The sequence below is a fragment of the Lutjanus erythropterus genome, chromosome 11 (assembly GCF_056507025.1).
Source record: "Lutjanus erythropterus isolate fLutEry1 chromosome 11, fLutEry1.hap2, whole genome shotgun sequence".
Taxonomy (NCBI): Eukaryota; Metazoa; Chordata; class Actinopteri; order Lutjaniformes; family Lutjanidae; genus Lutjanus; species Lutjanus erythropterus.
The window spans coordinates 38,709,002-38,731,777 of record NC_139327.1 but is presented as its reverse complement, the minus strand read 5'-3'; the positions used below and the strand labels follow the sequence as shown (position 1 = coordinate 38,731,777).

The window sequence follows — 22,776 nt, the reverse complement described above, 5'->3', positions numbered from 1 at the left end:
TGTTTCATTTCAAATACAAAGTCCTTCACTCACCGCTGCATTCTTTATGATTTGGTGAGCTGGAAGTCATTGACAGCTCACTGACAGCAGCACTGGTATACGTTCATCTATAAAGCAGCACTTCCAGCTGAGCCTCTGTAACCTGCTCTGTGTCAGTTATACGCTCCTGGTTGCTTTTCAATGTACCAATGATTTTAACTGATTTAGGGAAAACTGCATTTTTCTACTCTGCACCACGGGCATGAAACAATCTGCAAAAAGATCTTAAATTAGTTACGCTGACATCCATTGATTAATTTAAGGGCATCAGAAAAAAATATGTTTAAATAGCTGGCATTGTTTTGCTGTGGATTTTGGTTTAATGTCTTGTATTTGTTGTATTTTGCTATGCTGTGATTGGCTGCTGGCTTGGCCAGGTTTCAGTGGGACATCCTGCTTCATTTCAGACATTTTATCAACAAACAATCATTTTATCAGTGCTGAAAATAATCCTCACTTGCAGCCTTTGATTAATCTATTAATGAATAAAATCATCACATTAATCAATAGGCAGTCGTCTTTACCTCCAGTTCTGTCTGAATCATGTGATATTGATGACCTGAATAAACCTCAGCAAACATACACTCAGACCAGCTTGTCCTCCACAGAGCACCGACTAGTTGATTTTTCTGTCGTATTAAGATTGTTTATTTGTGTTGTTGACTTTTATCAGCCATCAGCTGATATTTTTCTTATCAGATACTCCCAACTCATAAATATTTCAATCGCTCAAATCCATTAAGAGTTTACAGTTTCCACTGAGGCTCTTGATAGGAATAATAATTCACTTCAAACTGCTGTTGTGTTGTTCTTCATGTGTGAAGCAGCACAGAGCGGAGCTGCCTGCTGCACATTCAGCCTCTAGCTGCGTGCAAACCAGCTGCTGTATGTATAGAAATAACACAACAGGAAAATATTGATTTTATAAGTTGCCTGCACTCGTATGCAGCCCAGCAGGCCACCATGTGTGCATTTGTGTTCAGCGGGGCCTCATATATTCAATGGATTCAATTGATTTCTCTCAGGTTCATGTAAAAGTCATTTCTTGTCGTTCTCATCTCACTGGCTGTGGTTTATTGTGGAGTTTGTTGTGGAGCGGCATCATCTGAGCTCAGGTGTCGGTGTGTAATACTAAATCCAGGGTCGGGTAACGTTTAGATCCTGCTTCGGGTTCGCTTATCAGTTCTGTGACACTCATCCAGATCAAGGTCACGATGGCATTAAGCAAAGCAAAGTAGCTCTAGTCGGACTCATCGGATGTAGAATATGGCTATAAGCCTGACATAGAGTGTTATAGGGATGACATTAGAGCTGCAGTGATTAATCGCCAGCTATTTTGATAATCGTTCCGTTCCATCCACTAATCATTTTGAGTCTTTTTTTTTTAATTCCAAATGATTCTCTGATTTCAGTTTCTCAGATGTGAATATTTTCTGGGTTCTTTTAGTCCTCTATGACAGTAAACTGATTATCTTTGTGTTTTGGACAAAACAAGACATTTGAGGACGTCAGCTTAGGCTCTGGAAAACAGTGATCAACATTTTTGACGCCAAACCACTAACCGATTAATAATCGATTAATCAACAGGTTAATCGATGATGAAAATAATCGTTAGTTGCAGCCATAGATGACAACCCAGAAGTTGCTACGGATTTCTCCATTGAAGTTTGAATTAATGTAGAAAATAAGCAAACAAAAGTTTATTTACTTATTTATTCATTTATTTGTTTGTTTTGTTCAGCAAGATAATCTTCACAAATGATCGTCGCCCCTTTAGGTGACTGATGTTCGACGATAAGACGTTTAATGTCCCCGACAACCTTCGTAGTCTCATTTAGCCACTTTCTAGGAATCACCTTTTTAAAGACACGTAAAAGCTTCAAAATTCCTGAATTTACTGAATATTTTATGTTGTAGAACAAAACGTGAAACTTTCTGAAGTAGAGCTGGAAGTTATGGACGGTATAGAAAGTAAACTGCTATAGATTTGCCCTACAGTATGAATTTGACTATATGTTGAGACCATGATAAGGCGCTCACTTTGCTCGACGAAAAAGCAACATGACAATAAGTTACAACAAAACATTGAAAACAGATAAAAGAACCAATAACATCGGAGCTTTGCCATAAATTTACTTCAGAACACAGCTGGAAAAAGACTGATGGACATGGTTCAAGTTTAGAAAGTCAAGCAGGAAACAGTAATCTAGAAATCATGTCAGATGACAGAAGTCGTAAGTGGCGGTAATACCAAAGTTTTTTTTTAATTTTCTCTATTTATTATTCCAGTTTTGCAAATTAAATGTTCTTAAAATACCTCTGTACTAAATATGTCCCAGTAATACAGAGTGCAGTAATCAGATGAATCCAGATTGAAATGTAAAGAAAAACAAATATGCTGTGATACCATTTTAAATTATATAAATTAATTATAAATACATTTTACTGATTACCAGATTTTAGGCTGTACTGCCCAGCCCTGCTCTGAGGCTTATTTTAGGCATCTAACAAAAATCTATTCAAAAAACAAAACAAAATGCTGACTTCTAGACGAGTATGCAGGATTTTTCCAGGTCTTCTGTCGACTGCCTGTTTCAGGCAGCGTTCTCCCGCCCTGCAGCTCTCTGCTTTTTACCCAGGCAGCAACTTCTGTGGTTCCTCAAATGGCCACCTGAGGCTCTCTCTCCAGAACATGTTTACAGCCCGGTACAAAAACAGTTTGGGTCTCTATAGATAATTTCTCCGTTTATAACAACTCAAATGATATTAAAGATTAAAGTTATGCATCATTGAAGGCGTGCTGGCATTGAGTGACAGGTACCTGCTTCTTTCAGTCGCCTCGGCTCCGCCTCTTTCCTGATTTTTGGATTAGATGGGAGTTAAGCAGAATCAGGCGCTGCCAAGAGTCACCACACTGTGAGCTTCAAAATGGCTCATCAGAAACCTACGGGTTTTATACATTGTATGGTTTTACTGTTTACAACAATAACATCATTTAAGGTAGCAACCTATATGTGGAAAATAGCAAGTTACCCGAACCCCAACCTGAACCTGCTAATGGTGCTAACGTTAACAAGCGAGCGGCTGGTCCCTTTTCTGGGGATTTAGCCATTTTAATACCAGGTGTGCAGCTCCCGGTTTGCAAGTTTTAACACAGAAAGAAGTTCACCCTGACATTGTTTATCAGGGGTGCCGTCGCTGCATCCTGCTCTGGTTTAACAGTAAACAAACAAGCCAGTGTTTTCTTCCCCTGTTGCAGAATGATCATGTAGACGCCGTCTGTCCAGCTGCCTCCTCTTGGGGCATCCCAAACTGTTTGTATATAATCCCTCTGGGGCAAACCCAGTACAAGTCAGGGCCCCCCCCACTGACAGTATGTCCACTGGGAGTCAATGGTGGAGGGGGGTTTTTTGTGTTCCTGTGTGCCATACAGTTCTTTGTTATAAATAACAACATACTTCATAATTACTTGAGGCTAAAACGATAAAACACAGGAAAAATAATCGCAATGTAAATACTGTCGCGCCGCCTCGTGTTTCCTTGAGCTGGACTCCCTGCGTCAGCTGAATTTGAGGTATCAAAAGCTCTGCACTCTTGTATCTGCTGCAGGAAATGCTGAGTCATGTTTGACCACCTTTCCCCCCCCCCTGCAGGGATTTATTTTGGCTCAGTGATTACATTTCACTGTGTCACTACTGTTTTTGTGGGACTGAGCCTCACGCTTCAGCACCAGCTCAACCACAGGGCTAAAAAAAAAAAAAAATCTGTGGACTGTCAGTAAGGCCTGAATGATGCTGGTTGGTGTGTCAGTTTTTTTTTTCCAGTACAAGATATCTTAAATCAACATATTCACTCCTGTTATTATTCTCTGTCTCATTTTTTTTCACTTTGTAACTATGGTTCCTTTAATTTGGGACTTAATTTGGGGCTTTGGGATGTAAACAGGAAGTATAAGTCCTCAGTGGACTACTTGAGCTCTGCATTTGTTTACTTTGATACTGAAAATAACCTAAAAACATGATGATTCCCAGGCAATTTATGAAGTTATAAGGAGTGTCTTTTTTTATCTATGATTTCTATGTAGAGTTAGGGACATGTCTTCACAGTGGACGTAGTGATGAAATCCTTGTAAGTCACACTGAATCTCAGGGTGCTTTCACACCTACCTTGTTTGATCCCCACTTTTGGACTTTCCAGATTAATCTGAACTGAAATAACAGGTGTTTTATGCCAGTAAATGAAGAGTCTTTGGGTTTTGGACTGTTGGTTGGACAAAAAAAAGTGATTTGAAGATGTCACTTAAAGCTCTTGGAAATCCTGATCGAGAGTTTTTCCCCAGTATTTTTATTTTTATTTTACACGATGACTTGTGAAAAGACTTTGCAGATTAATCAATAATGAAATAAGTCTGTAGCTGCAGCCTGAGTAAACACCAATCAGTGTCTTCGACAAGCCCCTCCTTAGCTGTTTTTACAGGATACATGTAAATATGCAGGAGGAAAGCGCTCTACTTTCTGTTTCATGGGAAGTTGAAGTCCTCTGCAGGCTACAGCAAAATCACCAGCATGATTCTTTAATGTTGTTTGTGTTTTGTTTGCTTTTTAATATTTTACATGTTTTGCAAACCACTCATTTTCACGTCCACGGTCGTGATCATATCTCTCGAAGTGGTAAAACCGCACCGTTCAGCAACCTCATTTACTTCCATTAGATGTGACTGATAGTCATGTTGGATAGCTGCAGTCGTATTGAGGGATAAAGGCCGACTGCCGACTCCTGTAATGGACTTCTTTCTGTCCTTCCTGTTCTCTCCATCTCTTTCTCTCCTTTTCTCATTATCTCGAGGCCTCTCTCATCCCGCCTTCCTTCTTCTTTTTCCGTCTGGCCTGTCCTCTGATGAATCAAGCCATCTTCCTCCTCCTCCTCCTCCTCCTCCTCCTCTCCCCCTGCTCTTTCTCCCTGATTTCACCCATCGCCTGAGGCAAAGATGGCATGCTCCGGCGTCCTTATTCTTCTTTGTTGTTTCACTCACTTACAGTATCAGAAGCAGAAATTCAATGAGAAAACCTGTTTTTTTTTCTTTATTTGTTTCATCCTGTGTTTGAATGAAATAAGCCATCATCTGGGGCATCTTTGAAAATTAGACGAAACTGACCGTCTCAAAGGGTTCATCCTGAGATAATAAAGTTCTTATCAAAGGGTTGGTTCAAATAAACAGAATCTCTTCTCACTCGCATCTAGTGGCATCAAGCTGCTTTTGGTCTTTGGCTTTATTATTATTACACTGTCTTTGTGGGGAAATAATTTTAATGCATTTCATAAAGTGATATTTATAGGTACTGAATACAACATTCAGACACATCAGATGTCACCAAACAAGTATTTGCAACGTAAAGATATAACGGAGTAACGCTCTCCTGAGCAGAGAATGACGTCACACTCCCTGTGTTATTGTAGTTACTCAGTCGTCTCGCGTGTGCATGTTCATGCGTGTTCGTGAATATTTATGCATGATCATGCTCTGACCTTCCTCATGTCCGTTTTAAACATGGCGGCCCGTTGAGCAGCTTAATCATATGACAGCTGAACAGTCGCTAAAATTTATTTCGGAAGACATTTTAAGTGAGAAAGAGGTGATGCTGTATCAGAAAAACTGAGCCATTTCTGATCAACACTGCTCAGTTAGACAGTTTCAGTTTCAGTCTCCTTTGGAAATGGAAATGTCTTCATCTGCTCTCTCTCTCTCTATGGCTCAGTGTCTCAGGTCTAAGCTGGTTAGCTTAGCTCTTATTCCAGCTGCCATCCACAGCTGTGGTCTGGCTGAGTGACCCGTCTCAAGGTCCGCTGCACTAATCGAGTCCCTGCGCTTCCTTTTCCCACGTTAATGAGTGAATTTCTGTCATATGTCAAATGGTGAAATCCAGCAGGTATATCTACATGATAGATGTTTGCTGAGATGGTAGCTAGCTTTAGCTTCTTTTAGCATTAATATTATAACATGTATGTTAGCTAACTTTACATAACATTTTCACAGGGTTCTCGTTTTAAAACGTGTCAGATGGAAACATTAAAACATCAGCTGGAGTCTTCTCGGCTGGCTCAAGTCGACTTAACATTAGCATTAGCTTACATCAGCCAGCTACACTAATGAAATCTGCTTGTGAGTCATTATTTTAGCCGACAGAATCCACCGCCATCAGCTAGAAATGAGAATCTGTTTTCGTTTACGTCTCTAAGGAATCACAGACCTCGTGTTTCGACAATTACTCACAAATTCGATGTTAAATCTCCCGCCGTTATCACTGTGAACTGCATAAATGCAGTGCGAGAATAGAAAGTTCGGCAGGCATAGCAACAGTAACTAAAGAGGGTGGGGCTTAGCATGAGCAGCATGGAGGCATTTTATGTTTTTTTCCAGCTATTTTTTTACATTTGAAAACTGGTCACCATTCACTTCCATTGTTTGGGAGATTCTGCAACACTGTTTTCCTGTGAAACTCTAGCAGTGTTTTGTGAACTAACAAAATAAACCCGACTCTCAATCGGCATGAGGGTGAGTAGATAATGATTGAATTTTCATTCTTGGGTGAACCTTTAACTTTAGTGAATTAATTAGTATGGTCCTCACAAAGTCATGGTTTGTGCTGATAAATAACAGCTCATCACTGCAGTTACAATCCTAACAAGCATAAAAAGTGCTGTATATGTAATTTTCATACAGGTAATTCCTGAGCTGCTCGTTCTGGAAGTTTAAATTCCATCATTCCCATTTCTCTCATTATCAGGCAATAATTTCTTAAAGTTAGTTAGGTTTTAATATTTTTTTCTTTTGTTTACAGGTATTATTCTTGTTTTATTATGTTATATGTGTAAATGTCAGCAGTGATAAGAAACTGTTGTCCTCCCTGAATGCTGAGAAAAGGAGCTTCAGTGCTTCTGTCCCATCGAGTCTGTCTTTTATTAGAGGAAAGGAGATCCTGCTGACCCACTTGCTCGGGCAAAAAAAACAACAACTCTGAATGCAGATGAGTTCTGCCAACAAACACTACATCAGTCCAGATTTAATTTGCACTCACAGTAACTAAAAGTGAAGATGATAAACACTCATTTAAACCTCCAATAAATGAAAAGCAGGTGCTTATTTTCACATCCGACAGTTTCAGAGCAACACGATCATTTATTTGGATTCGTGTTTGTGTCACCTGATGAATTTAATTTCAGTATTCGCTCTCTTTTAGCTCGACTCTGTTTTTGGCCTCTGCCAACAGTTTATGCTGCAAAACAGCAAACCAAGAAGCTTCCTTTGGTTTGTGTCCATGTGTTTGAGAGAGAGAGAGAGGATGTGCAGTGTGCAGGGCACAGACTGAATGGTAACCAGAAAACCACTGAATCAGGGAAATCAAATGTAATGTAATTTCCTAATTGGTTCACACTGGTTATGCTCTAAGCATAAATAAACACCCCTGCACACAACACACAATCTTTAAATCAATCAAGCAATCAATCAGACTTTATTTATATATCACTTTTCCTACAAACAGAATGCAACACAAAGTGCTTCACACAATAAAAACTATAAAACAACACCACTGCAGTAGGTCTTGAGTTTGCTTTTAAAAATATCAACACTCTCTGCAGCCCTCAGGTCTTTGGACAGGCTGTTCCACAGATGTGGACCACAGCTATGAAACGATGCCTCACTGTGGGGGGATGACTAAAAGGCCACTGCCCAAAGACCTGAAGGTTTTAGAGGGTTCATATGACAAAAGCAAATCTGATAAATAGGTAGAACTGAGACCATTAAAAGCTTTATAAACCAGTAAAAGGATCTTAAAATCAATTCTGAAGCGCCCAGGAAACCAGTGCAGAGACTTGGTGTAAACTTGGTGTAATGTCTTTATGGTCCTGGTTCAGACTAGATTTTTGGGAAAACTGACAGTCTTACTTTATTACTTAATCACTGCTTGAAAGTAGGGATGATAACGATTAATTGACGATCGATTCATTGTTAAGAATTCGGTCAATCGAGTAAAATTGAATCAATCTAGTCATAAAATAAAGATCTGAAATATAACAGAGGTAACTTTTATGAGTTTCATTGGCTCTGTAATGCTGTCAGAGAATGTGCATTATGTCACTGTGGAAAAATGCATTTGATATAAGCAAAATTGTCTTTTTTGTAATAGCAATTAATTGATTAATTGATCATTAATGTTACTAATGATTAATCAAGGGAAGTGCTCAGAATTTGCACAATATGAACCTTTCTGGACAGTCGACTGTGACTGTTTTCTGTCCTCTGCAGATCCCCGGGGCGGCGATGGACAGAGTCAGCCTGCTGTGGCGTCTGAGGCGTCGGGCTCGCCGCGGAGCGCTCTGCATGGCCTTCTTCTGCATCTCCATGGCTCTGCTCTACGCCATCTGTGCCGAAAACAGCGTGCCCGTCACAGACGCCATCTTCGGGGTGCGGGCGCGAACCCGGGCTCAGCCTCGCACACACTCCGTCATCAAGGTCTGTCGCTACGTCACGCTGTGGCACTGGTTAAAATGCAGTATATCCCAATATACACATTTTCTCTAAAATAGCATCGTATATGATGATCTTATAGAATTTGATGTATTAAATGTATTGAAGTATGTATTGAAAATGTATTGATGTATTAAAGTAGTTAAAATGAGCTCAGCCTTAAACATCTACAGCAGTAAAATGCAACACACACATTAACGCAGCAGTGATGCAGTGTCTGTGTTATCGGCCGAGTTTTCTCTTTTCAGGGTTGTTGCCTTGTGGGTAGCCTGTGAGTATGATGGAGTCTAGTGGGTTTGTTGTTAAAGTGAGTTTTTCTCAGTTTGAGCTGTAGTTGTAGTGTGTAGATAAGGTCAGTTTGCAGTTTAATAGTTGCTGAGGGGCTCAGCGTTGTGCCTGCTGCCACAGAAAAGTAATGAAACGTCTGTGTTTATGTAACGTTACTATGGCATCTTCACAGCAGAGACGGTCCACACTGTGAACAGCCAGTGAGCAGCAACCAGTCAGGCTGAAATAACCTGAAACTGCAGGTCTCATAAATATGATTCAGAGCTGTGGAGCTGCAGGTGGAGCAGCAACGGCAATCAGATGATTGATCACATTTTCTCATTTGATTTTTTTAAACCCATAGCTGCTTATTAATTAGTTCTCCACAGTCTGCTGTGAAGAGTACGAGAAGACACTGTAGTAATGTTACATCAACAGGAAGTTTGTATTTCTTTTCTGTTGCAGCGAACACAACAACACAACATCTTTTATGTCGCAAGTTTATCTACACACTATATGACTGACTAAAGTAACATAAACCCTCGGTGGTGACCAATATTTGTTATATTTCACTTTAATTCATACTGGATAATATCAGATACATTCTTACTGTAATATTATTACTTTTCCCAGAAACGATTACAGTTTTCATTACATTAGATACTAATCCAAGTAACAGTGTGTTAATGCGTTAAGTGATCTGTATGCATGGATGGTCTGTGAGTCTGAGCATGTCTGCATAAATCATCCACCCACCACCCACTCAAACGTCCTGTCGTCTCCAAAAGAGACCCACAGCTGCACCTCCACCCGTCTCTGCAGGCTACATTACCTTTTAAAAGATGTTGAGCAGTGCGAGCTTTCCAGGTGATTTTTTTTTTATTGGAAACAGGAAGTGCTGGGTTTTCATCAGTTGTAACTTAACAGGAATTCTGTACAGTCCAAAGCAAACTTGAAAAGGTAAAATAAAGCAGATACCTGCAACTAAACTAAACTTCTGGGACACTGGGACTCAGCTACAATCTACAGGACTGAGAGCTGAACTCTTCTGCACAAACATTTCACTGTCAACACACCTGTTTGAAGCTGGCCAAGCTCCGGCTCGACTGGTTCAGGCTCGATTTGTCTGTCTTTCATTTTAAGTGGATTACATTAATAAATTACTCTTGTTTGGAAGAATTTATTGCACTTACAGTAATGTAAGGTCTCAGTCGCTTTTCCCTCTCCCACTTTCTCTCTGTTCCATCTGCGAGCTTGTTGCTGAGGCGCAGAGGAGAGAAAGGAGGCAGAAACACAGTAAAGTGGGATTGTTCCAACGCAAATAGGTCAACACGTGAATTCACAGGCGCCCAGCCCTTGAAAATCAAAATTTTTAAAAGAATGCCTGCAGTACAAAACTTGGGCTGATTCATGTGGTAATTTATCAAGCAGGGACAGTCAAAGAAAAGTGTCTGTATGTAGCTAACTAGTTGGCTGTTATGGATATGTGTAGTGATTCAGTAGCTTAGCTAGCTCACATGATTGCACATGCTTCATGGCTAAGCTGATTTATCTCAATAATAATATGTTGAATTCATATATTTTCAGGCATATTTTAATTTTTGTAGAAAAAAAAAGTTGCCAGCCCCTCTGCAGTAACTCTGAGGACCCCCCAAGGGGTGCAGACCCTCTGTTGAAGACCCATGATCTAAAAAGTGTTTCTATTAAACAACCTTTTAATAAGCTTATTTTCATCAAGTGTTCCCAAAACAAAAAAGGAAGTGCTCTTTAATATCAGCACAGGAGTGATAAAGGAATTTAGCAAAGTTCTAACAGTCAAACCATAAATATGTCACTCTTACTCCTTTTCCACCAACATGGAACTGGAACGTTTTATCATTCTGAGCATTTCCACCAAAACTAATTGGTTCAGAGCCTGAAAAGTTGGTTCCCAGCTGAACCAAAATAGCAGTTTTTCCTCGGGAATCACGGTCGTCGAGTTGAAGACATCCTTGATTATTTTGGTTCCACTCAAAACTGGTGGAAATGTGGGCTGGTTCTCTAGATAGCACCAAGGTTCCAAGGATCTTGAACAGAACCGGTTCTGATTTGGGCTGATTTGGTGGAAAACAGCCCTCAGAATATTTGGCCCGTTCTGAGTGATTTCCTTTGAGATCCTTCATAGAAACTCGTCCTGGATGTTGAACCTACAGGACTTGACATCGCCGTCTCTCTGACTCCCACAGGTGCTGCGGGGCGGAGCTAAGCCCATGTACATCGACCCCCAGAAGCTCCCCGGTGTCGTCCCGGGTGACCCCCACCGTCCAATCCCGGTCCTCTCCTCTCCAAACCACACCCATGAAGCAGCGGACTTGACGCCAAAGCGGAGGTCAAGAGAGCGGGAGCCCTCTGGGTTTTTCGCTCGCCTGCTGCCACGCCCCTTCACTCGTGCGCTGGAGACCCTGTTCGGAGGCCGGCGGAGGGGGGAGCTGAGTGGCCGAGGGGGGGATGCTGAGTTTTTCGGGCCTCATGGACTTTTGGGAGAGGTGTGGGATGACGAGATGTCCAGTAGCATGCTGGGAAGCAGGCTGAGGAAGGTGGTGCAGAATTATCAGGTGAGAGTTTGTTTAACATGGAGAAAGAAAAACACTGAATTTTGAGAATAAAACTCATGAAAATATCACCAAAACTTTTATTTTACTCACAAAATTCTGCACTCTAAATATGATAACTATACTGTCATAATTCTGACAATTTTTCTGAAATCTGAGAAGATTTTCTGTACAAATTGTTTCTTTTTTGTCCCTGATTTCCTTCTTGTGTTCCCGTCAGGCGATGAATAAATACGGAGTGGAGTTCTCCGGTCCTGGCGGCATGTCCAGCAGGCCCAAGCTGAGCGGCCCCGAGCTCCTCTGCCAGCTGAAGGACAAGGTCGAGGTCACGACGTTGACCCCTGAGCTCCAGCCCTTCTCGTCGCTGCCCTGGGCCGCCCAGCTGCCCCCGAAGCAGCTGACCTCCGAGCTCGGGCCGTACAAGAGCTGCGCCGTGGTGTCGTCGGCAGGATCGCTCCGGTACTCTGGACTGGGCAAAGAGATCGGTGAGATGTATTTACATGGATGTTTATTCAAGAAAATCAAGTTTGTCTTCTTTATCTCTCATACCATAACTATGCAACGAAAGGACAAATAGAGGCTTTGAGTTTAAATCCTCCTCCAGGTTTCAGGTTTCATGGTTTTGTTTTTTACTGCTCAGTTCACTGCTAACAGATCCTTCAGCTTCAGCTCTGTTGATGCAGTAACATAATGTTTAACTGTCCAGATAAATATTTTACGAGATGTCTAACTGCCAAGTAAAAATGTAGAATTTTTGTGTTCTTTGTACAGTTAGGAGTTAAAGGAGAAATCTGTAATATATTTACTGTAATTCTCTGAGAGCAACACTACAGTCGCAGTGTTCTCCTGTGAAATCTCTATTCTGGGCCAGAATAACTGTTTTAGTTAGAGGTCAAATTAATGCTGAATGTTTGTCGAATGAGTAAGTGTCTGTTTAGGAACCCGAAAGAGGAAGAAATCATTAACAGTCTTTTAGGAGGAGCAGACGTTTGTAACGGTTAAACTGAGCGAAATGTTAATGGAGTCTCCTCATTTCTGCACATGCAGTTGTTAAGTATTTCTCCTTTAACTGCTAACAGAGTCTGCAGCGTTAGTTCTGTTGATGCAGTACTATGATTTGAAGAGACAACCGACAGACAGTTAGTAATATTTAATGTCTGTGTCCTGTGTTTTTGTTTTTTTTTAGTTGTCAAAAATGTCTTTTTTCTGTACTTTTCCTGCCTTGTTTTACTTCAGAATATGACTGTTTTTACATGAACCTGCTCCCTGCAAGTTGACGTAAAAACCAACCTGCACAACGTCCATTTTGTCTTTCCCCTGAATGAAATTGTTTTATATATTAGTGGTTATAAAATAACAGCAAAGACGTAAGTTAATCATCATTTTGATCTAGAGTTGAAATGACAAGATGACGTCTTTAAATGTCTTGTTTCGTAAGTCTGAAGAATTTTCAGTTTAATATGTCACTAAATGAAGGAAAGCGTGAAATCTCCATACTTGAGGACGTCTTCAGAAACCTTTTCTGCCATTTTGCATGAAAAATCACTTTAATTTTAATTTTACTCTTCATATTATGAATCATTCCAACATGTGGCTGCATGATGGAAGAGGGTCCATCTATGTTTAATTTAACCAAAACATTTACAACTAACACACAGTTGCAGCTTTTATACCTGATTTATCTGTCAATCTGAGAGTCAATCAGAAAGATGAGCTACGGGCCATTTAATGTTTATTCATTTTGTCTGATATATAACTTTATTGTTAATGTTTTGTTTGTTTGTTTGTTTGTTGACCAAAAATGTCTCCTGGGCAGAGCGAGTTGAGTTCCCCTGCTCTAGACTCACATCTATTAACTGAAAAACACTGTGTTCACTAGAGACGACCAGTTCCCCCACTGATTAAATAGGAATTTAAATTTAGACGAGTCAACAAGTGCAGAGTGTGAAGGTGTGTGCTGACTGCAGGTCGAGTGACAGCGTTTAATCCCAAATTACTCTGCTAGCTGTTCATGTAGGCTAGCTGTTTATTCGTTGTTTCTGTACTCTGCTGCGATCCACAGTGTCTCACTGTCCAGAGACTGAGTTTAGGTGGTAACAGATTGAATAATTGTGTGGATACTTGGCTGAGATCAGGTTGAGCCTCTACTGCTCGCTGCTTTCTTCTTATGAGTCAGGACGTCCCACCAGTGACCCTAATCAACACCTGCTGTTCATGTCAGTAAACAGGAGACGCCGCAGTGCACAAACATCAGACTGACAACAAGACAAAATGAAGAAAACCAGTCAGTAGAATGTGAGGTTTTAGAAAAACAAGACTCTTAAATGCACACAGCTGGTTTAAGTCACTTCTTCTGCAGCACGTATCAGAAATGATGCAAATAATAACCATCAACAGAACCTGTCCTTAATCTGCAGTTTCACAACACCAAACTGTTTCTACTTTTGTGTTTCTGTTTTCATCAAAATGATTTTTACAGACATGGAAACACAGAATGTCTTGCACCACTGGCTCAGAAAGTTTCACTTCTTTTAAAACTGTTCTTTTTAATAAAAAAATTACAGATTCTCATGATGCTGTGCTGCGCTTCAACGCGGCGCCCACCACCGGCTACGAGAAGGACGTCGGGTCGAAAACTACGATCCGCCTCATTAACTCACAGGTAAACACCGAAGCTGACCCGCCGAAGCACACAGACAACACAGCACAGACACAGACAGGAGTCCAGGAAAACCAAAGCAGAGACAGGTGTGTGTGGTTAATCAAAATGAAAGTGCATCAAATCCCAAGTGTAAATGTTTCAAACACAAGAAGCAGTTTCAGCTTGAGGAACTAAAGGTTTATAAACAGATTTATTTATTGAACAATTATGAATAATTACAAATTAATACTAAAATGAATCAGTAATTGAAGTCCTACTAGCAGGATCAACCATAATAAATGAAGAATCAGTATGTTTTAGATCCGAGGTTCCCTTTTTTTCAGCCAATAAAAAAATAAAACAGCGGCCCCCTCATGTTTGTCCCCTGAAAAAAATTTGGCTCAGCCTTTTTTTTAATTTTTTTTTTTGCACTTCTTCTTAATTATGTGAAAGAGCAGCAGGGAGAAATGCATTAAAAGATATGAGACTTCTATTGAAAACATTTGCACCATGTCAGCAGAGTACTTGTAACACTCACACATCAAAACTGAGGGCCCTACCAGTCCACAGTTACAGTGTGTGTAAGATAGCATCTGTGCCGCTCTGGGCGGGAGGTCTAAACATGAAGACAAAACGAAGGCGTGGTCGGCGCGTTTGCTATCTTGTGCTCAGCACATTGGGGTAAAAACCGCTCGCGCTTGAGACCGGCCAAAACCTGGTCGAAGCGCAAAGTCTGTGGTCTGCTGGTACAAGATCCCGGTGGGCTTGGCTGAAACACACACGTCTTCATGATCACAAAACACCGTCATTATTGGTCATTCTCTTCCTCACACGGGAGTGTAGATTAGTTAGTGTTATTTGAACATGTTTTCTATCAGCAATAAAGTGTAAATATTGAAGTTAAGAGCGTTCGCGTGTCTCGCGCTTGGCTGAGGCGCACACACGTCTCCACAATCACAGAACACTTTTCATTAATGTTACATTCGTGTGTGTGTGTGTGTCTTTAAAGATAAACTCCTAATAAGGAAATAAAATAGAATTATGAAGCCTAATAAATCTAAACAGACCTGCAAAGTGCACACAGGCCGCGATCACAGCTGTCAGATCGTCTTTATCAGATGAGTCAGTATGACAGCTGGAGCAGCTGTAGTGTTTGTGTCTGTGTGTTTGTTATGATCCAGAAAAATAATGATTAAACAGAGCTTATCAGAGCTGGTTGGAAGATCTGTGCGTAGTTTTGCGCACTTCAAACTTCAGAAACTCTCTGATTGTTTCGCTGCGGGTCAGAGGAGCGAGGATGGGAGGAGGGCATGAGGATTAGGTGAGAGAGGAGAAGAGGGAGGAGCACAGACAGCCGCGTATCTGCTCCTCCACCTGGCTCAGGTGGGCCAGCGGAACCGGGAACCTTCGCGGCTGGACTGGATCTGTTCGCCTCCCCTCTCTACCGCACCATCTCTCTCCCCCGCTCCTCAGCCAGCAGAGTTAATGATGATGATGATGATAGAACACGATGTGCGAGCCGAGACATCTCTGCAACAAAAATATTTTTTTTAAAAATTGTATTTTGACACACAGTTCATCTTGAACAAATATTTAGAGTTAGAGATTGTTAGATTAGAACATGATCTATGAACTATTTTAGATTTTCAGATTTTCCTCAGTAACACACCTCAGTGTATGCTGATGGTTGTTATAGTAACTATTCGGCTCGATTCCAAAACAAAATAACTTGGTGCACTAGTAGCTGGCAACAGCGATGGAAAATCACGTAGGTGTTAGAGACCCTGAGCGTGGGCCCCAGTGAACAGATTATACCGGAACACAGCTGGAAAAGCAAACAGCAAGAATTTGCTTTATTTTGGTTCAGCAACGGCATCATGTGTCTTACAGTTAGATTCCAGGATATATCCAGTGTCTTTCTCTCACAAACAGGGTTTTATTTCAGTTATTGATTTACTACAGTCCAGAGTCCATTCAGCTTCACACAGCTAATGATACATATATAACACACTTTTACTCACTATGACAACTACTTTGTCAATTCTGGCTTTTATACTTACATTACTTTGACACTGGCGGCCATTTTTAGCACAAAATAAGCAGCTGTCAGGGTGATACTTGAGAACACACGAGCAGGTGAGTCCATAAACATCCAACGAAGTATGAAACAAGCCACTGACATCAAGTTCACTAAGAGCTCAGCCTTTCCTTTCTCTTGACCAAAGTTACGTTAGAATAACGTTCAATCCTGACCTTCAGAAGCAACATGACTGTATTTACAACGAAAATATGACTTGGTTTATTCACAAAACATCAATTATTATCAGTAGTAAGTGAATAAAACCTGTCATTCTTTTTCAGCAATACCAAAAAGTGACACAGAATGAGAGTTTTCCTGCCAAATGTGCCTTAAAAATCTCTGTAACAAGAACAAGTTTCTGTTCCAGAAGCTTCTTACAGTGGAAACAACAATTTTATTTTGTCTGTGTTTATAAAATATTATTCATTAATAACAATTTATCCAATGAGATGTGAGTCAGCGTCACTTTGTTGGAGATATAGTTTTGTTTTTCTGTCCTGCAGGTGATGGCGTCTGATGACCATCGTTTCCTGTCCAGCTCTCTGTACAGCTCAGGTGCTCTGGTGGCCTGGGACCCCGCCCCCTTCTCTGCTGACCTCACTCAGGTGACAGTTTCAGTCCCAATTGGTTATTTTTAGCCTTTTTTATTTTACATTTTGCTAAATTAGCAGCATTGCTGAAGTAGTAGTGGCAGTTCCTGTTTGAAGTAGATGACAGACAGCTGTCACTGAGTTAGTTTGATATAGAAAAAAAATGAAAAACGCGATGATTCTCTGGAAAAGTCTGCAGTTACATAAGGAGCGTCTCTTTTTCTAAGCAGATTTATGGACATTTATTTGGAAGAGATACCAGAGATAATAACAAACTGAAAGTGAAAGTTCTACAGAATCTAAAAATATGTGTATCATGTCTGTGTTTGAGTTATCACGATTTTTGCCAGCATAATTCAAATCACAGTGTATCTTTGCCTCCAGAGGGACGACTACAGAAAACATTCACAGTTGCATGAACGGTGTCTGAAGTCTGTTTCAAGCCGAAGCTAATTTCCAGGGGAAGGAAAACGTCTGGCTATTAATAACTGCCAGTTGTGTGCAGACACCAGAACAGAACAGAGGCCATAATGGCACCACACTGAAAAGAAAACTAACCTGGATCCTCTATTACTTTACAATTACAGATCTTTTTTTTTTATCTAAGGTGCTGGAAGAAATCTTTTTAAACCAGTTAATTTCATGTCCTCATTTCAGTCGTAGTGTTCCCCAAAGATCCGTCCTCGGGCGTCTGTTACTTTTCACGTACATGCCTCCTCGTGGCCAGATCATTTAAAATCACAGTGTGTCCCACCATTGTTTTGTGGTCGACACTCAGTTATACTCAGATGTTTATATCATCTCTTTACCTGCTTCATGGATGTCAAACGCTTCATGACGCAAAACTTTTTAAAAATTGAATGACGATAAATGGGAGATCAGAGCCGTTTCTCCTACAAACTCCACCAGCCTGGTAGAAATAATGGTGCAGTTCTCTGCTTTGAAGCTAAAGTGAGGAGTGAAATGTTTTAATAAAAAGAAAAATGTGTGCAGAGACACGGACACGTTGTCCTCCACATGAAAGTCAAGTGTAGGGTTTTCTTTTCGGAACGGACCCCAACAAATACATTTTGAAGTTTCCTTTTCAGTGAAAATGAAAGTTGTTGTGCAAAATTGAACATTCCCACTCGTCATGAGTCATATCTGTCAAAATAATCCCAGCATGATTTTTTTTATATCTTATCAAGCAGCGCTATTGTTCAGTCGTGTTTCTTTCAGCTCAAAATAAGCTCTGTCTGATTTACATAAGGTTATACATGGTTTATTTTTATTTTTCAGCCGGGGCCACTGTAATGCACTTCATGCTGGCATCAGTCAGAGCTCCCTCCCTGCTGCACAAGTTGTCACAGACATAAAACAAAAACAAAAACAAATGGCTGCCCGTTTTATTCCATATTGATTTTAAAATCTCATTTATCACTTTTAAAGCATTAAATGTCCTTGCTCCAATTGTTTTTAAAGATTTTTGGGCCTTTAAGCCTTTATGGACAGCCGCAGATTGAGGAAATGGGGGAGAGAGAAGGGAGAAAGATAAGCAGCAAAGGGCCATGTGATGGATCTGAACTGATGGATGATGCTCTGTCCATCCCTGAGATCAGTGGATGCAGATCTACTAGTTGTTTTTTTTCAGCACACACTTTTACACGTATGTAAAAATCAGTTGTTGATAAAAGTGCAATGCAAATAAAGTTTCTTCTCCCCGCAGTGGTTCAACAGGACAGACTACCCCATCTTCACCCAGTACCAGAGATACAGGAGGCTCCATCCCATGCAGCCCTTCTACATCCTGCATCCTCGCTTTGAGTGGCAGGTCTGGCAACGAATACAAGACAACATGGCCGAGCCCATCCAGAAGAACCCGCCCTCGTCTGGCCTGCTTGGTATGTGAAACTCCCTCGCCACATCCTGTTTTTAATCTTTTATTTCTGGGGTCTTGCCGTCGCTGAGTCAGCCTGGCTGGGACGTCTGGGATGGAAACTATTCTTGTATCAGATATGATCACATGTCAGAGGAGTAATATGTGACAACTGCACGTCCAAAAATGAGAACTGCAGTCCAAACAGCGAGTTGGAGCCTTAGACAGTTAATTAAATTGGTTGAATCCCTGTTTAATATACGGTCTATGGTTGAAGCGAGTTGTTTCTTCGAGTCCCCTCCTCCCCAGAGTCGAGGAGGCTCAGGCAGGCAGCAGGAATACTGCAGGAGCACAAGTCAGTGTAAAACTAAGCCTGCTGCTCTGAAAATACACACTGTGGGCTTCCTGTCTCACTGCCTGCCAAACCCCATTAACAAATTGCTCAATTTAACTGTTCTTAAAGATTATTAATAATTCCTTTTGACTCCTAAACACTGCCTGTTGTTATCAGAGAAGCGAATATTTCAGTTTTGCTTGTTTCCTTTATCTCTGATGACCTATCATGGTCATTTAACTGTGAATATATTACAGATTTCTCCTTTATTTGACGCGTCCTCTCTGTGTATCCTGTCCAGGCACTGTCCTGATGATGTCACTGTGCGAGGTGGTGCACGTTTACGAGTTCCTGCCGTCCCGCAGGAAGACAGAGCTCTGCCATTACTACCAGCGTTTCTTTGACGCCGCCTGCACGCTCGGCGCCTACCACCCTCTGCTGTACGAGAAGAACCTGGTCAAACGGATGAACCAGGGCCGCGACCGCGACATCTACAACCACGGACGCGTCACGCTGCCGGGGCTCGGCACGCTGAATTGCACGCGGGCTGCAGGAGGTGCCGCCAGCCGCTGACTGGGGAAACACAGCGAAGCACAGACACACGCGATGCATGAAGACACGTAACGACGAGGACAGACGCATGAACACTTCATACTCACTGCCGAACCAAAAGGAACGCTGTGCCGCTCACTCTGAATATTACATGTTGTTATTACAGGCTGTCGACACTGGAACACACACACACACACACACACACACACACACCAATAGATGTGCCTGCTGTTCACACATCCATATCCTCATGAAGACTTTCCACTGATGAAGTTAATCCCTGAACCCTAATAACAACCCTTAAAGGACCATACCGCTGTTTTTGAAGATTTTAGTCAGTTTTCTTTAGAGTGTTTTTTGCAATTTGTGTCTCTGTTCAACTTTATGTTTAGCATGATTTCAGTTTCAGTGCAATTCACTGACATCGCTGTCGTAAATAACAACAGCTGTAGATGTGCTTTTGTATAAACTAGCGAACAGCTTTGCTAACACAACCTAACCCAAGGCAAGTGAAACAACACAAGACATAGCAAGCTAGCTAATATCACCGGCTAATCCAGCAGCAAGAAGACCAGCTCAGCGTCAGTCTTGCAGCCTTTTATTTCTCAAAGTTCTCACCAATCATTAAAAGCAACATTCACTCAAAGTCCGGGCAGTGCGGCTAACATAGCTGGTATTTAACTAGGTAACAGCAGCTGCAGTTAGCAGAACTTAGCGGCTACTTTAGCCACAAGTGAAGCCATCTATGGTAATGCTGTGAAGCGTTATGCACTTGTAGCAAACTGACCACTAAAGCATTAAAATGATTTTGTTATTTTTAGGTAGAATAGTTACACAATGTTGCTTTAAAACACATGTACACTTTGCAAGTGTTTTCCAAAGCACACTGTCAGATTTTAGATTGATTTCCCAAACAAAAAAAAGCTCCTGCACGCAGGCGACACAAACAGAAGAAAAGTGCATTTGTTGGGGACTATTTTCACAGCTTATAGATCCACGAGTATTTATTTTCTGCTTTTTTGTAGTCAACTCGCACATGCCTCAGTGCAAAGGAAAATATTAATTTTCAGTTCCCAAGTAGGTTTCACGTTTGCAAACTTCTTTGGAATCATCAGTAATGTGAAGTGTACACAGTACTGAAACATGTCAAATCAACGGTATGGTCCTTTACTTTAATCGTAGTCTTTAACCAAAGTCGTAAACTAACCTGCTGAAGAAGCGAGACCCGGCCAGGATCATTAATTAAAAAAAAAAAAAAACAGTCCTCACAGCCAGACACCATCACAGTCCACCACACAGACCTGTACAGAGAGAGCCTTCACCTTTGAGATGTAAATATTGTAACATACGAGTCATTCCACTGTGAGGCGCCGCTCTCACTCCTTCACTTCCATCTTTGACTTTTATTTTGAAACTCAATCACAAAGCTGTTTTCCTTTCAGTTGTTTGAACAGCAGCTGTTTCACATTGAGCACAATTTTTTTAATTTTCTTTGTTCGATGGCGGAGTCAACTAGAGTCTAGATCAGTTTCTGGATCACTGCCGATACTGCTTCCCCAATAATCGATCATTCTGAGGACCAATCTGATTCAGCTCAGTTTGAAATTAGTCTTAGGAGTTCATAACAATCAGTCTGTCCATGCGACAGAAAATTTTACAGCTGCTTCATGTTGGTTTCTGACACGCTTCCTGTAGCTTGGAGTTTTAGTTTTTTAGAATTTTTTACTGCCCTATTTTCAGGGCTTGAAAAGAACTTCTTCAAGCAGCAGGAAGTCTTGGCTTGAAGTCAGCGGACTCCTCCAAATGTGAGAGTGTTTGTTCTCAGACTGTGTGAGAAGGAAAGTTTACTTACTGTGATCAGTGGTGTTAAGTGGTGTCCAGAGTACGCCCACATTAAGCTTGTTAAAATTTAAAATGCATCTTCTTCTTTCTTTCTTCTCTCAAAAAAACACAGAGTTGTATAAATCTTATGACATCAGCTCAACGTCTGTAACTAAACAAGAGTATCTGCAGGCTTGCAGGTTGTCCAAGTGGACGCTGAAAGTGAGCTAACGTTAGCTTAACAGCTTAAATGGCTTAAATAAATGATTAACAACTAACATAAGATCTCAAGTACTGGACTGATTTGTTTCTAGGACTCTGTTCTGGTCAAATCAGTTGGTAAAAATCATTTAGCTTTGGGCATCCAGCAACAGCCACGTCTGGAAGTCATCCTCCATTGTTATTTCCAAGCATCTGTTAACTGCTGTCACCACCACAGAAGGCCCGTCTGGAAAATGGAGGGAAAAAATGACACTGACATTTTCTGCTCTGAGCTGAAGTTTTTTTAACTTGAGCAGAGCGCTGGTGCAAAACCAGGAGGGAGCGTCACGCGGGGCAGCGCGCAAAACTCTTACTGCCACCTGAAAACAACTGCAAGAGAGACGCTTCCACTGCAAAAACTGCTCCGACTGACCGAGGTGGAGTTTCAGTCAAACAGCTCAACTCAGAGTGGATGAGGGAACATTTAAGCAAGAATTTTAATTAATTATTTTTTAACTGATTGATGTGTTATGACAGAGAGCAGGAGGAGACTGAACTGAGTTTTAACCAGTGCAGTTTTTGTTTTTGCCAACTTAAAAGAGGACCGAGAAGAAGATGTCTTTCAGCACGGATAGAGATCTTTTGACTTATGACTCAGAAACACTCGTAAAAACAGCATCATAAAAATTAGAGTTACTGTGGACACAGTCTGAGAGCAAACACAAATCAAAAAGGGTGTTTAAACTACAACATAATAAAAAGTAGAGTAAAATATGGATGTAGTAACTCTCAGCCAGCAGCAGGGGACTCCAGACACAGTTGGACTGGTGATTAACTTGATATTAAATCCAGTAAATACAGTCCATCCAAGAGTCAGCTCTACCTTAAATAAGATACATGTGAATCAAACAGCTTTGTCTGAAGGTGTGTTTGCCCCCCTGCTGCTCGGGCGCAAACGCTCTGCGCTGGATCCACCGAGATGAATACGATCTACTCATCTGATTCTGGAGAACACAAGAGAACCAGCGGATGTCACTGAAATGTTGGACTGCTCCTTTATGAAACCTGTGGAGCGAGTGAATTGGTCAGAGAGCTGAATGTCTCTGCATGCCGCACACACACACACCTGGATCTGTCACTGAAGAAAATGCTGCCTGCTGATGACTTGACTCCTCCTGTAACCTCCTGACCCAACAATCCAGTAAAAAAACTCCCAAGTTAAACATTTTGTACCGACACTGTCAACCCTGTAACCACCTGTTCCCAGTAATCTTTTTA

At 41.2% G+C, this 22,776-nt stretch overlaps 1 protein-coding gene across 2 annotated transcripts in view; it reads left to right on the top strand.

The window, feature by feature from the left end:
• Positions 1–20,419, top strand: part of st6gal1 (ST6 beta-galactosamide alpha-2,6-sialyltranferase 1) — a 29,736-nt gene extending 9,317 nt beyond the window's left edge. Inside the window, exons 3-9 of one of the 2 annotated variants that reach the window (XM_084730064.1) lie at positions 8,315–8,551; positions 11,059–11,427; positions 11,645–11,909; positions 13,989–14,086; positions 16,649–16,750; positions 18,441–18,615; positions 19,226–20,419. In XM_084730064.1, coding sequence (XP_084586190.1) covers positions 8,315–8,551; positions 11,059–11,427; positions 11,645–11,909; positions 13,989–14,086; positions 16,649–16,750; positions 18,441–18,615; positions 19,226–19,497 — 1,518 coding nt within the window. In that variant the 3' untranslated portion in view covers positions 19,498–20,419. The remainder of the gene's footprint in view (positions 1–8,314; positions 8,552–11,058; positions 11,428–11,644; positions 11,910–13,988; positions 14,087–16,648; positions 16,751–18,440; positions 18,616–19,225) is intronic. The other variant, XM_084730065.1, reaches the window with a different exon arrangement.
• Positions 20,420–22,776: the final 2,357 nt, after the last annotated feature.